Here is a 13,289-nt window from a genome sequence, read left to right as displayed (position 1 = left end):
ACTCTTAATATCGAGTGGTTTGTGAATAAGCAGGTTGGTATATCAGAATGAATAATGGTGTTATTTTCAAGGATAGACATTTGAAAGAATTAACTTTCCTGTGTGGACTGTCAAAAGTGAAAATTTGTCCATGTCCAAAATTAAGGCATCTTTCAAAGGTTAAATTTTACCTTCTAGATTTAAATGGTGTTATGTATCATTACAAAAGAAATAAATTTATTCACACAACTGTTAAGATTCAAAAATTTTTCTCAATCTCATGTACATTGATAAATATTTATGTAAAGAGAAGCCATGTCCTAGAAGGCTCATAACTCAATAATACGGTTACAAGAAAATCCAAATGGATATCATCTGATTTTCTTGTGCAATATCTTTATAATCTAAAAAAAAAGAGGGGGGGGGGGGGCAAAAATTGTTTCGTACAGCCATTATTACATTATTGCCCACAAACACAGACTTACTGGCATGGCAGATTTTAACAAATTATAAAACTATTCTCAACTGATTGGTATAGGAGTAACTTGCTACCCTTTTCTAAATTACGTGTATTTTTTTCACCCCTTGACTCAAATGATTATTCAGATAATCTGCAAGAGCATAATGATCAGTCATTTGATGAATAGCACCAGTTTAGATGAGTTGGCAGATTGGCTTTTACCTACAAAAGTAGCATGTATAGTGTATTTGTTTAGCTTAAAAGGCATAATTTCAGGTTTCTTAAACTTTTCTCACGGATTTCCATATTTATGGAATAAATCAATATGGGTGAATGGACCCATTTTATTATAATTATCCAACAGGAAGTATAAGCTTGTCAACAGACATTCTTTTCTTCCAGTTTTGTTTGCTAAACAATGATTTGACATTGTATTGAATTCGATAGTTCTATGTAAATGTACTGCATCTAAATCAATACTTGATCCGTTTGTATTTAGATTTGAATGATCTATACTGCATAAATATATTTCAAGATTACATTAGAGTTATTATGACCCACTGATTATATGTCACTCACTTAAGCTGTGGTGATCAGCTCATTTTAGTTTTAGAAATTTAGTTTAAGCTTTACGGGGCTCACTTTTCTCTACTTTTCTTGCCCTCAAGTATTGTCAAAATTTACTCTTTCCTGTGAAAATGTGGACTTTTTATCATGATTAATCTTTAAAAAATATTATCATTTTCTTTTATTCCTTAAAAAAAAACGCCGCTAGATTATACTCCAACTAGAAATTAAAGTAAATACTGTCAAATGAGATTATTTTTACTCAAGAGATAACTCTGCCTTAACCGATTTGGAACATTTTTGAGTATTCTCAGGCTTGTTGCAGTTATTCCCCTTTTTAGAGGACTTAAATTTTTTATAAAAAGAAACAAAATTAAATTTAATCTGATTTGTCCGAATGTCACTTTAGGTTGATAATAATGGGTGTCTGTTTTTCAACTTATAAGATGATTTACGTCTGAAGAACTCTCAATTGACTCCAATGTAAATGTTGCTGCTCGAAGCTCGAAGAAATAAATATTATGAACTTGAATGTAAGTTTCAGTTTTATTCACATTCTAATAAATATAAAAACCTCTTTTTAAAAATAATAATTTTGTTTTTATTTTTTTTTAATTTCAGCTCTATTATGTGAAATACAATGGACCAGATAGTGTTGCTTTCTTTATTGCCATCTCATATATGCACATTCGTCTGATCAGTGGCTCTATTGAAATTATCAAATATAAGAATTCTGCTGATAAGTCCTACACATCCAAAGAAATCACAACTAAAATGGACAATCTTCATGAAAAATCTGCTTCCAGTATTGACAGGAATTATGATTCCAAACATAATCCATTCGACACAGTGTCCATAATTGACTTTTTAACATATATCTTTTATCTACCAGTATTTTTCCAAGGTCCAATCTTGACGTTTGATCAGTTTTTACCCCAACATGCAACGTTTTACAAATCACGTGACCACAATTTTAATTTAAAGGACATTTCCAAGAGAATGATGAAGATCATAGTATTTGCATTATTCATTGAGTTTCAGTCCCATTTTATGTTCATATCAGGAATCCAAGCTCACCCAATGATGGTTCGAAATATGTCAGTACCAGCAGTTATTGGTTTAGGTGTTTGGATGAGCCAATATTTACACCTAAATTTCTTCTGCCTAATTGGGATAGGCTCTGTGTTTTCAGTATTAGATGGCCTGACACCCCCACCGCCACCTGCCTGTATCAGCTGGATGTACTCTTTCTCTGACATGTGGAAATATTTCGATGTCGGGTTGTATAATTTTGTCAAGAGATACATCTACATTCCTTGGGGAGGTTCAAGAGCTGGATTCCTACACCAAATTTTTGGAGCAATCCTAGCTTTTGCTTTTATCTGTTACTGGCATGGTGCACAGTCTGATGCTCTGGTCTGGTGCTGTGCAAATTTGATTGTCATCATTGTGGAAATAACAGCTAGACGTTTTGAAAACTCAATGTCAGGATCGAACTTGGTATGTATTTGCAATAACTACTCATAAAATCAAAATGTTCTACTAGCATTTGTTGAATCAGTCATTGGGATAATTAATATGTTCATTCCGGGTTGAGTCTTTTAAATCAATAAGTTGAAATATTATTAACGGTATGCAAATTTGATTTATTTCTTTATGTTCAGCTTTATTGTTTGTGACCAGTGGCAAGCTTAATACTTACACTCACTCTCACCGTGAAATCAATCTCTCAACTTTATTATAAATTACACCTTCAAATTTTGGCGATATACTTATAAATTATCAATTTGTTTGACAAAAATGAGATTAAGGTAAATCAATAAATAAAACTGTAGAATTAATGCTAAATGAACAAGATTTATATAAGAGCAAATGAAGCAAAACTATTGTTTATGAATAAAGTGCTGTTTTCACATTTCTGAATAAGTTTGTTTGCAATTGCCTGATATCCTGTGAATAGCATGCTGATCTTCTATCTAACATTACTTGGTGAGCCATCATTTGAATCTTCGACACCCCATTTCTGGAATTCCCTTTCACTCCACCTGAAATGTTCAAAATTCATTGATGCAGTCAAAGCTGGAATGATATATCACCTATCCCTCTGTAATTGTCATTGTGTCTGGGATGTTATCTGTCTTTTATATATAGTTTACCAGTCTTCTACATTGTAAACCAATTTATGTGAAACCCTTAGAGACTGTTGTATATGCAGTAAAGAGCTATATAACAATGGGGGCTGTCTGAAGCCTGGGATAGTAAAAATTACTAACAAAAAGGTGAAAAAGGAAAGACTTCAGATGAGAACAGCGCTTTACTGTTCTCATCTGAAGCTTTTCCATTTTCACAATCAGGGTGTTAAGGTATGGATGGGAGTATCACTGTGTTCGAGTGAATGCAAGCAGTGGTGTGAGTCAGAGGCTTCCAGCGATACTCACAGTCACATTGCAATGGGATATTTTTTGCTTCTCTTTGTGTGGTTGTGTTTGCGTAGTAGGTTGTGTGTGTGTTGCAGGTTGGTTTTAGAGGGTTCAAAATAACCGCATTGGCAGAAAGACAAATGCGGCTGGTACAGTGACTTCTTCTTTTCGTCCATCTTTAGATGTTATAGATTCCCGGAATTGATAAATGAGAGAGAGAGAGAGAGAGAGAGAGAGAGAGAGAGAGAGAGAGAGAGAGAGAAAAGGAGAGAGAAATAAGGTAACCACACACAGAGAGACAGACACAGAGAGAGAGAGAGAGAGAGAGAGAGAGAGAGAGAAAAGGAGAGAGAAATAAAGTAACCACAGACAGAGAGACAGACAGACACACACACACACACACACACACAGAGAGAGAGAGAGAGAGAGAGGGAGAGAGAGAGAGATAGATAGATAGAGAGAGAGAGAGAGAGAGAGAGAGAGAGAGAGAGAGAGAGAGAGAGAGAGAGAGAGAGAGTGGGGTGGTTTTAGTCACAGGGCCTGATCGTTGTTGGGACAGGTATATGGTGCTACATCTCTCTCTCTCTCTCTCTCTCTCTCTCTCTCTCACCATCATCCGCCTTCCTATTTATCTATCTATCTGTCTATGAATCTATATTTCTCTTTCTTTTCCACCTTTTCTTCATTTTATCCATCTTTTCCTTCATAGATACATCCATCCATCTACATACCGACAAAATCAATCGACAATCGATCTACCTTCATATCTATGTTTATATTATGTTCATCCATACAATTTATTTGTTTTCTCACTCCTCTCTTTAATGTTCTCATCCACAACAGCTTATTCATAACTCTCTCTCTCTCTCTCTCTCTCTCTCTCTCTCTCTCTCTCTCTCTCTCTCTCTCCCCCTCTATTTCTCTCTCTCTCTCTTTGATAGTATTTCGTACGTGTATTCTCCGTCGTATAAAATCAAATAATCCTCTCTCTCTCTCTATCTCTCTCTCTGTCTCTCTGTCTCTCTCTCTCTCTCTCACTCACTCTCGACCTCCACCCATGCCTTTCCACTTCTATTTTTCTCACAATAAAATGGGAGAGACAAACACACACATAAACACACACACACACACACACACAGAGAGAGAGAGAGAGAGAGAGAGAGAGAGAGAGAGAGAGAGAGAGAGGGAGCGGGAGCGAGAGGAAGAGAGAGAGAGAGAGAGAGAGAGAGAGAGAGAGAGAGAGAGAGAGAGAGAGAGAGAGAGAGAGAGAGAGAGAGTGAATACATAGATATCATATTGACCAACATAGACTGCGGACACAGAGTTAGGTAGAGAACAAAAACTAAGTTCTGAAAAATGCCATTATTGACGTTCATTTTACAGACACCAGCTATTTAGTATATTGACCATTAATTACACATGATAAGTCAATAAAAACCCAGTCATCCGTATATTCAAGACAAGAGGAGGTAAGAGGTTTGGGAGAAAAGGAGGGCAAGATAGACAAATCCAATAAATAGTGCACGCTGCATTTTGATCCGTCATTGCCTAATTTATGATTGTCATTGTGTCAATTAGTGAATGTGAGTGTGTGTGTGTATGTATGTGTGTGTGTGTGTGAGATTGTGTGTGTGTGTGTGAGAGAGAGAGAAATAGAGATAGAGAGAGAGAGAGAGAGAGAGAGAGAGAGAGAGAGAGAGAGAGAGAGAGAGAGAGAGCGAGAGGGGGGGGGGGGGGAGGGTAGCAGTGGAAGGAGATTAATTTTTTAATTACCCAAACAAATCACAATGAATGTAGACTCCCCCTCACTAGTTCAATTCGTATTGAGAATGTATGTTGGGGTGGGAGGTGGGAGGGGGGGGGGGTTGGGGTGATATGTGTGTGTGTGTGGGGAGGGGGGGGGGTGTATGGGGAAGGGGGTGTTTTGTGTTCAAAAGTGTGTGTTACAATGTTCATGTACACAAAAGTTTCGGATTTTATTTGGTCAAGACTCACCATTTCTGTAGTTGGTGTAATCCGTGATCCATCACAAATTAATAATGAATTAATTTCAATTTAATCATTCTATTTTCTATGACCCTCACCATGACTATGATTAGTTCTGACTCAGAGAAGTTATAGTAATAGTATTATTATGCTTTGGTTTTGCGACATGTATTTCTTTATATTTTTATTTGATCCTGTAATTTTAACTCACTTCAAGAACATGTAACATGTTAGGAATCAAAGTCAAAGCATATTGATGTGATAATGACTACCATAAGCACAGTTGCACATCATGTAATCCACTGAAATTTTATCAATTATAATAATTCCATTTAAAAACGAATGATACACAACCGCTTGCTTTGGAAGTTTACAAACTAAAGAGGCAAACAATTAAATGCAGATTGTTTTATACTTCTGTTCTCACAAACAGGGATGCCAGATGGCCAGAGTTCTTCGAAGCCAATTTAGACTGCAAAAGTGACCAAATAGAACCTCACGTGGCCAAACATTTCAAACACTCTGACCTCCTTAAAAGACATCGATTTTGATTTTTTTATGGACTAACCTAGGAAAAGACTTGTTTTTATTTAAAAAAAAAGAAAATTTTAATTTATAATATATACGCGATTCTCCGTGTGTCAATTTTGATCATACACTGGGCCATCTGGCAGCATTACTCACACAATAAATCTGACTTCACGTCTTGATACTTCTTCCTAGTAAAATAGCAGTATTCTACTAGTTGCCTTTCCGTTTCATGCTGAAACTTGTAGATCTGTGTGAAATTTGACCGTTTTTTGTGTGGAAAATACTACCTTCGTAGTAAATAGCAGTATCTTAACTGTATCCATACTTTAAAGACAGCATTGTCGGAAGAAGAGTCGTCTTACTGGTGAGCCGGTCAGTTACGGAATTTCTTTGATGACGTAAAAGTGACATCACTTCCCCACCCGATGGGGAAACGGTTAGGGGAAAGACGAGAAAGGAATGCCTTTGATTGTCACCGACATCTGCATACCATTAAAGCCTGACGACAGGGGTACTGTTATATAGGAAAAAAACGAACGGCCCCGTAGGGTTTAGTAAAAGGGTGGCGATCAGTCCTGTATATGAAGTCCTAGGGCTGGTAACATAAAAAGGACTTGATATAGGACTGCTCAAGGCTCACAATACAAAACACAGTGAGCCAAGATAAAAAAAAAAGAGAACGTGAGCTCAACTTCCGTAAGTGAGCCAACCGAGAATTGTAGGAGTAGATTCGGAGGATTGACATGATAATTAATAAAACAAAAGGAATAACACAATGGTGTTAAAACAATTAATCACTTATTACAAATGATACTTACACTACATGGGCAATATGACTACAAACACAATACTTAGACATTTTAATACAATCTAAAACGTACAGGTCACCCCCATCTCGAGTAACAAACACGTCCACACTCTTACAACACTAGACATGAAGTAACTAATCCCAATTTAACTAAATCTAGGTGCGTACATTAGGATCGTGACCAAAGGTTTGAGATAACTAAAGACGTCAGTAGAGGAGATAATATAGTACTTATCTCTCTAGACCATAACAGTTAGATTGAGCAGTAAAATGTGAAGAAAAATGGGACTTGTGGGAATGAGAAAATTACATTTCTGACCTGATGCGAGACGTAGGGGGGGGGGGGGGGGGGGGGGGGGGGGGGGGCTGAAAGATGACGCATTAAACTTGACATCGACCTAGTAAAAAAAAGGTTAAGTATGTTGAATAAAGAGTCATTGACCAACACTGTCGTGCTTGTGGGGCGAGGTAAGAGAGGGAGGGGGAGGGGGGAGGGGGGTGGGGAGGAATCAGTAATTTTTACCAATTTTAAGAATTTACAAGGTAAGACTCTTGCAGATCAATGTAAAAAATGATAACTTCATTGCAACTGAGGTGCATAGTATATCTTTCCGTTAGATCTAATACAGCTACTCAGTTACTGCTTGGTGGACAGGGTGGCCAGACAAATGTTTTAAAAACATTTATCAAAATTGAGTCAGTTTGTGTGTTTTCATGCGTTTGTGTGTGTCTGTGTTTGTGTTTGTGTGTGTGTGTGTGTGTGTGTGTGTGTGTTTCAAGAACTTTACTGAATGAACAGTGATTCATTAGCAATCAGATTTTAGTTCTCATCAAAGCAGGAAGTAATAATTGGCTAAGACTTTAAAGCTGAATAAGGCTTTTAGTGTAATATTGTGATTGTAGAGAACCCAGTTGCTCTTCCAGCTCATAGGTTCCCTCTTGTTTTTATTATAATGTGTTATTCAGTCATCCAACAATATGAATCAAGTAAAATCAGAAATGATTTATCATAAAAATCATTTATTTTTCAGAAATCTATTCTTGGTGCCCCCAATGTTCTCCGCCTCAAGGGTTTGATTGCCATTCCTCTTTACATTGCTTGTGGCCTTCCAGCCATGTTTTTCTTTTTCTCTGGGGATACTGGAATTGCCATGGCCGACAAGATGGTTTTTAGAGGTAATTGAATCCATTCATACTCCAAAATCATGAACAAGCTTTCCATTACAAAATAGGGGCCCTGAATGGAAAATTACCCCAAAAATGAATGGATTAGAATATAACCTAATGATATGGCCACTACAGCAATCAAATTTGGAGGAACTGAAATCTACATTAAATGTCCAAACCGAGAAATACAAGAATAGTACAAGGCAACAGGAGCTTATGGCAATTGAGGAAGGAATAAAGATGATCAGGGAATCAAAACCTCTGTCAATGCCAAAATAGTCTTCCTTTCAGATGCCAAACAAGTGTTACACTTTAAACAACCCAACGTAAACAGATCTGTATCATGTAAATGCAGAGCTAAATGAAATTAAATCAAAGAGCAAAAGAAGTATGACTTCAATGGATTCTTGGTCACTGCGGCATCAAAGAAAATGAAATATCAGATACTTTGGCCAAAATAGTCTCTGAGGAAACATAAGATGAAAACTGTAATAAAGTTGGCAAAATCAAGTCTATCATCAAGACCCAAGCAAAAGCCAACATATACAAGACACCCCCGAGCTTTTCAATAAATATGTGACCCAATCAAACTTTTGAATAGAAAAGACCAGGTCACAATCTTTGGGCTGCCATCTCCTGAAATACCACATGCACAAGGTTTTCAAAATAGGAGAAACAGGCATATGTGATTGTTTTGAAGGAATTGACGATAACCGGATAATCCAGACCTGCCCAATGGATGCAAAAGCAAGAGTCCTGCTACCACACCTCTGCAGACTAAATTGTATGGTCCCTGAGAGAGCCGAGGAAGATGACGGCGTTCCTTCACCAACTAGAAATTCAAATATGGAGATATATGAAGGGGAATGAAAAAGAAGAAGAAGATTCAATTTTAAGCATAGATTATACAACGATGGCTGTATTTTGGGTGATCTGAACGGCCATTCAGAACTAGAAAGAGAACATCAAGGAATACAAATCATATTCTTATCTCATGATGTTTGCAGTTCACAACATTGATATTCTTCCTATCCAGTTGTAAAGCAATAATAGCCAATCATTGTTTCTGTGTGTGGGTGAACGGCTTTGTGGTATGTTACTAGCATGCCTGCCTACTTCAATGGTTCATCCGTAATTGTTACGGAAATTTGATGACAATTATGGATTTACGCAAATGGAAAAAGTATTACAGATTTTGATTTCACAGCAATTTGGTTGCAGTTTTAGAGAAAATTTCAGTTTTAAGGAAAAAGACAAAATTCCCTGACAGTTAAAGGTTACCGCTCAATTCCATGCTCATTATTTATAGCTAAATCAATTGCTATTTTGTAATGATGGTCATCTACAACATTTATTTTATGTATAAATGGCATGTAGCAGTTTTTATTTGGTTTAGTATAGTATTAAAATATGATATTTCTTACAGGTGAATTTTGTGTTTAATGATTTTTAAATTTTTAGGTAGGGAGTTATGCAGTTTGATGCAAAATTTAGTTTGTATTAAAGGCTCTTCACTCATTAAGCATTGTTGAAAAGAAATGTTAGCACCTTACAGGCTGCATGTCTCTTTCTTCATGTTAAGTGTTGTTGTTGTTGGCCTAGGATCTCTTGTAAAGGGAGATGTGTGGTGAGCAATCAGAATCAAAGAAATGAGCACTGCCCTTTTAGTTGCTCGTCAGTGCTTAAATGTTACCATAAAATATAACAATAACACTGGGTTTAGGGTTTTTTCCTTTTCTAATATGAAAATTCTGATAATCGTGACAATTAAAATTTGCCTTCACAAAAAGATTTTTATTTTCTTTTCTTTTCTCCACAGCACCTTGGAAGACATTCTTGTTGGAATATCTAGGCTTTTACTTTTCTATTCAAAATGCAATGTATGCCAGGGAATGGGCTGTTGGGAAACTACATAAATGTTAATTACTGTCCAATATGCATTTGTTGACAAGTTGTTTTTGATTATTGTTATTTTTTATAGGGGCGTCTTTCAATTTTTTTGCCAAGTGCCTGTCCCATTATATTATATATTTCGCTTTCTGATTCTTTGGTATATTTTTATTGCAATGAAGCATGTGATTAAAGAATATAGTTAGAATAGCATAGAATCTAAAAATTGAGAAATTTGGTCCATAAATGAATAAACTACAGTTATTTATATATACTCCACACATGTTCATAAGTTATTATTATACTCCACACATATTCATACAGTTATTTATAAACTCCACACATCTTCAAAATGGTCTGTCGGTTGACAAAAATATATTTTAAAAAATTTTGTTGAACCAAACAGCAATATTTGTTTTCCTCCTAACCAGCCTCTTTTTAATGCATAAATTGACAAGAAATTATATATTTTTATTAAGTTATACTTAGATTAGTATTCACCTCTCCCTCTTCTTTAAGAACAAGGACTGTTCACTAGTAAAGATTATAAAATTGACTTTTTTGTTATTTAAAAAATTTTTTTTAATTTTTAAAAAAAAAATTTAATTTTTTTATTGAGCTTTTATATAGCGCAATATCCACGAAATGTGCTCAAAGCGCTTTACAAGGGGTCCCTGGTCACCAGCAACATTTAACATGTAGGACGGGACATGACGCCTGTTAAGCGATATTACAATTTTTCGGACAGAGACAACGCTGTTAACGGCCAGGTACTCATTTTACACCTGAGTACGGTGAGAGAATGTGAGTAAAGAGCCTTTTCCAAGGACTCAACTATGCGCCGAGCACGAGGCTCGAACCCAGGACCTTCCGATCCGAAAGCGAGTGAAATACCACTAGACCACATAGCCGCACGACTTCTTTCCTATGCTTTATTTGCCCCTTATATATGATTGGTGACGGAGAATCTATTACATAGTAATAAGGATTAGACGTCTAGATGTTTTTTGGTGTTGACAATACCCAGTCCTTTCTATTTTCCCATCACTAATCTCCAGACTTGGTATATTGATGGGTTTGTCTTTATTTATCACTGAGTTAATTTGCTAATTAGGTTTCTCATATGAACATTTCCTACATTTTGATTTCCTTTAAGTATTTGCTGATAGTTATTGATAACACCTCTTGTTCTTTGCCTTGATTAGTTGCACCTGAATTTGATGTTGTTACTTTAATTTTAAGCGAGCATTTTGTTTGCTTATTTGTGCGATTGTGGACAAAGTTTTGTCCAAGTGGGGAGTATGTAGAAAATCGAGAGAGAGAGAGAGAGAGAGAGAGAGAGAGAGAGAGAGAGAGAGAGAGAGAGAGAGAGAGAGAGTGCAAGAAAGAAAGAGATAGAGTGAGGGAAAGAAAGAAAGTAAGAGAGGATGATAGAAAAGAGAGAGAGAGAGAGAGAGAGAGAGAGAGAGAGAGAGAGAGAGAGAGAGAGAGAGAGAGAGAATCAGAAAGAGATTGAGAGAGATAGAGAGAATGAAACAGAGGGTGAGACACACACACACACACACACACACACACACAGAGAGAGAGAGAGAGAGAGAGAGAGAGAGAGAGAGAGAGAGAGAGAGATTTATAAAATCTGGTCAGAAATCCTGATTCGTTTGGGGTCACTGTTACTCCATGTATTCGTGGTTATAGATTTATCTAACGCATATTATTTGTTTCTATTCTGGTTGAGGTTGAGTTCTGACAATAAAAAAGCGTTATGGCATCATTCTACAAATAAATAAGAAATTTGTCACCCTTTGTTATTCATAGCGTTCCATAATGATATTAATCTAAGTGCCTATCAAAACACGTCTCGTGGCGTAATAATCACCTCTTTTAACTCTAAAAAAAAATACAGCAGACTTAAATTCATAAGCAACAAATTGGAGAATTTTGGCGTTTACAACAGTTACTGAAGTTGAAGCAGAAGTTGACTTTAGGTAAGAGTGTTGACTTGATGTGGATTTCACTGAACAACACATTTCACTTTGCGAACAGTAGCCATTTTTCTCTGCAATTTATTACCTAGCACTAGCATAACTACAGTCGCCCACCCTCGGGAGTTCGGGTTAGTGTGTCGATCAAGCGGAGAAGCTAAGAAAAGTATCTAAGCACAAATAAAAGACAAAACAGAAAAAAAGATTACATGTGCCAATTTATGTAGGGACTAGGGGCCGTCATGTTATGGTCTCATTGGAAGTTGTTATTTTTTTGTGTTTTTTTTTTGTTTTGTTATTTATTTTCTTTTTCTTTTCTTCTTTTTTCTTTTCTTTTTCACGTTTTATCGACAACAAAATGTGACATGATTGTTTGTACGAATAGAAATCGTGAAGCATTGATTGCTTTCTATTTTGTGCAAGCTGTTTATAAACCCTTGTATCCAATCTCACTAATCTGACCCCCGGTTTAAAAAAATATTTGAACATTTTGCAAAGAAAATGATGAATTTTGCAGAAGAAAATAAGTAAATTTTGCAAAAATTTTGCAGGTTTCTAAATATGTTGTATCGCACCCAACAAATAACTATATGCAACCCATGTAATAAAATATCCCCACGGAATTACGCAATTTCAAACTTAAAATTATGGGGCAAAAATGGCAAATTTGGAAATAAGCACAATGTAGGGAAAACAAAATTACAATAAATAATTGCTGTCAATGAAATTGTTTAAATAAAGGAAAATCAAAGCTTTCAGGCTTGCAAATTTAGCAAAAAAAATTATATACAAAAGATTTTGTCAAAAATGTGCAAAACGTGCAGATTTTGCGATTGCAATGCAAATCAGAAAAGCGGCCGCAAGCTGTGCAAAAAAAACAAACAAACCGCGGGGCCAGGATAATGTTGGTGGGTCATCTGTCAGCATTCTTATTGGATAAAGCGGCGTAGTTTGTCCAGCATGTCAAGTCTTCAATGTTTGTTAGGGATCGTGTGTCACACTCTGATGACTCATACTCGCCTATATTATCCAGGCGTTGTCTTTTCTTCTGTAGCTAAGCGTAGTTCAGTAGCTCCTGATTTATCAGTTCACCGCTGATGCCTATATTATTGCTCATTGTAACTTAATTACTTTTTTGTGTATTTATAAAAATATTTTTCTCCAATCAAGATGTAGCGATTTAAGCGGAGAAGGTGTGTGATTACGCGGAATGATTATAAAGCAAAATACTTTTAGCATTTTTCGGGAATGTGTAGCGTATAAGCAGAGTGTGCGATTAACCGATGTGCGATTAAGCGGAGTGAACTGTACTTTGGATATCATTAAATATTGATTTACGTACATCACAGATTTCACTTTGCCAGCATTACCCATTTTGCTCTGCAATTTATGTACGTAACGTCATTTCTACACATAACTATGTGTCTCCTCCAACTCATCAAACGACTAACAGAACGCCTCCCATCTTCTCATTGGACACAGACAACCATATTAATACC

At 36.2% G+C, this 13,289-nt stretch overlaps 1 protein-coding gene across 1 annotated transcript; it reads left to right on the top strand.

Annotated features, from left to right (window-relative positions):
- The first annotated feature begins 1,636 nt into the window (after positions 1-1,636).
- LOC144980402 (protein-cysteine N-palmitoyltransferase HHAT-like) lies at positions 1,637-11,898 on the top strand. Its single transcript, XM_078928084.1, has 3 exons — positions 1,637-2,506; positions 7,783-7,927; positions 9,738-11,898. The coding sequence occupies exons 1-3, from the start codon at positions 1,688-1,690 to the stop codon at positions 9,839-9,841; spliced, it is 1,068 nt and encodes a 355-aa protein (XP_078784210.1). The 5' UTR covers positions 1,637-1,687; the 3' UTR covers positions 9,842-11,898.
- The last annotated feature ends 1,391 nt before the right edge of the window (positions 11,899-13,289 follow it).

This window comes from Berghia stephanieae, chromosome 1, assembly GCF_034508935.2.
Source record: "Berghia stephanieae isolate SIO BIC M18660-M18661 chromosome 1, UCSD_Bste_1.3, whole genome shotgun sequence".
Classification (NCBI taxonomy): Eukaryota; Metazoa; Mollusca; class Gastropoda; order Nudibranchia; family Aeolidiidae; genus Berghia; species Berghia stephanieae.
The sequence above is the reverse complement of the archived record's forward strand: the minus strand, read 5'-3'. Positions and strand labels throughout refer to the sequence as shown.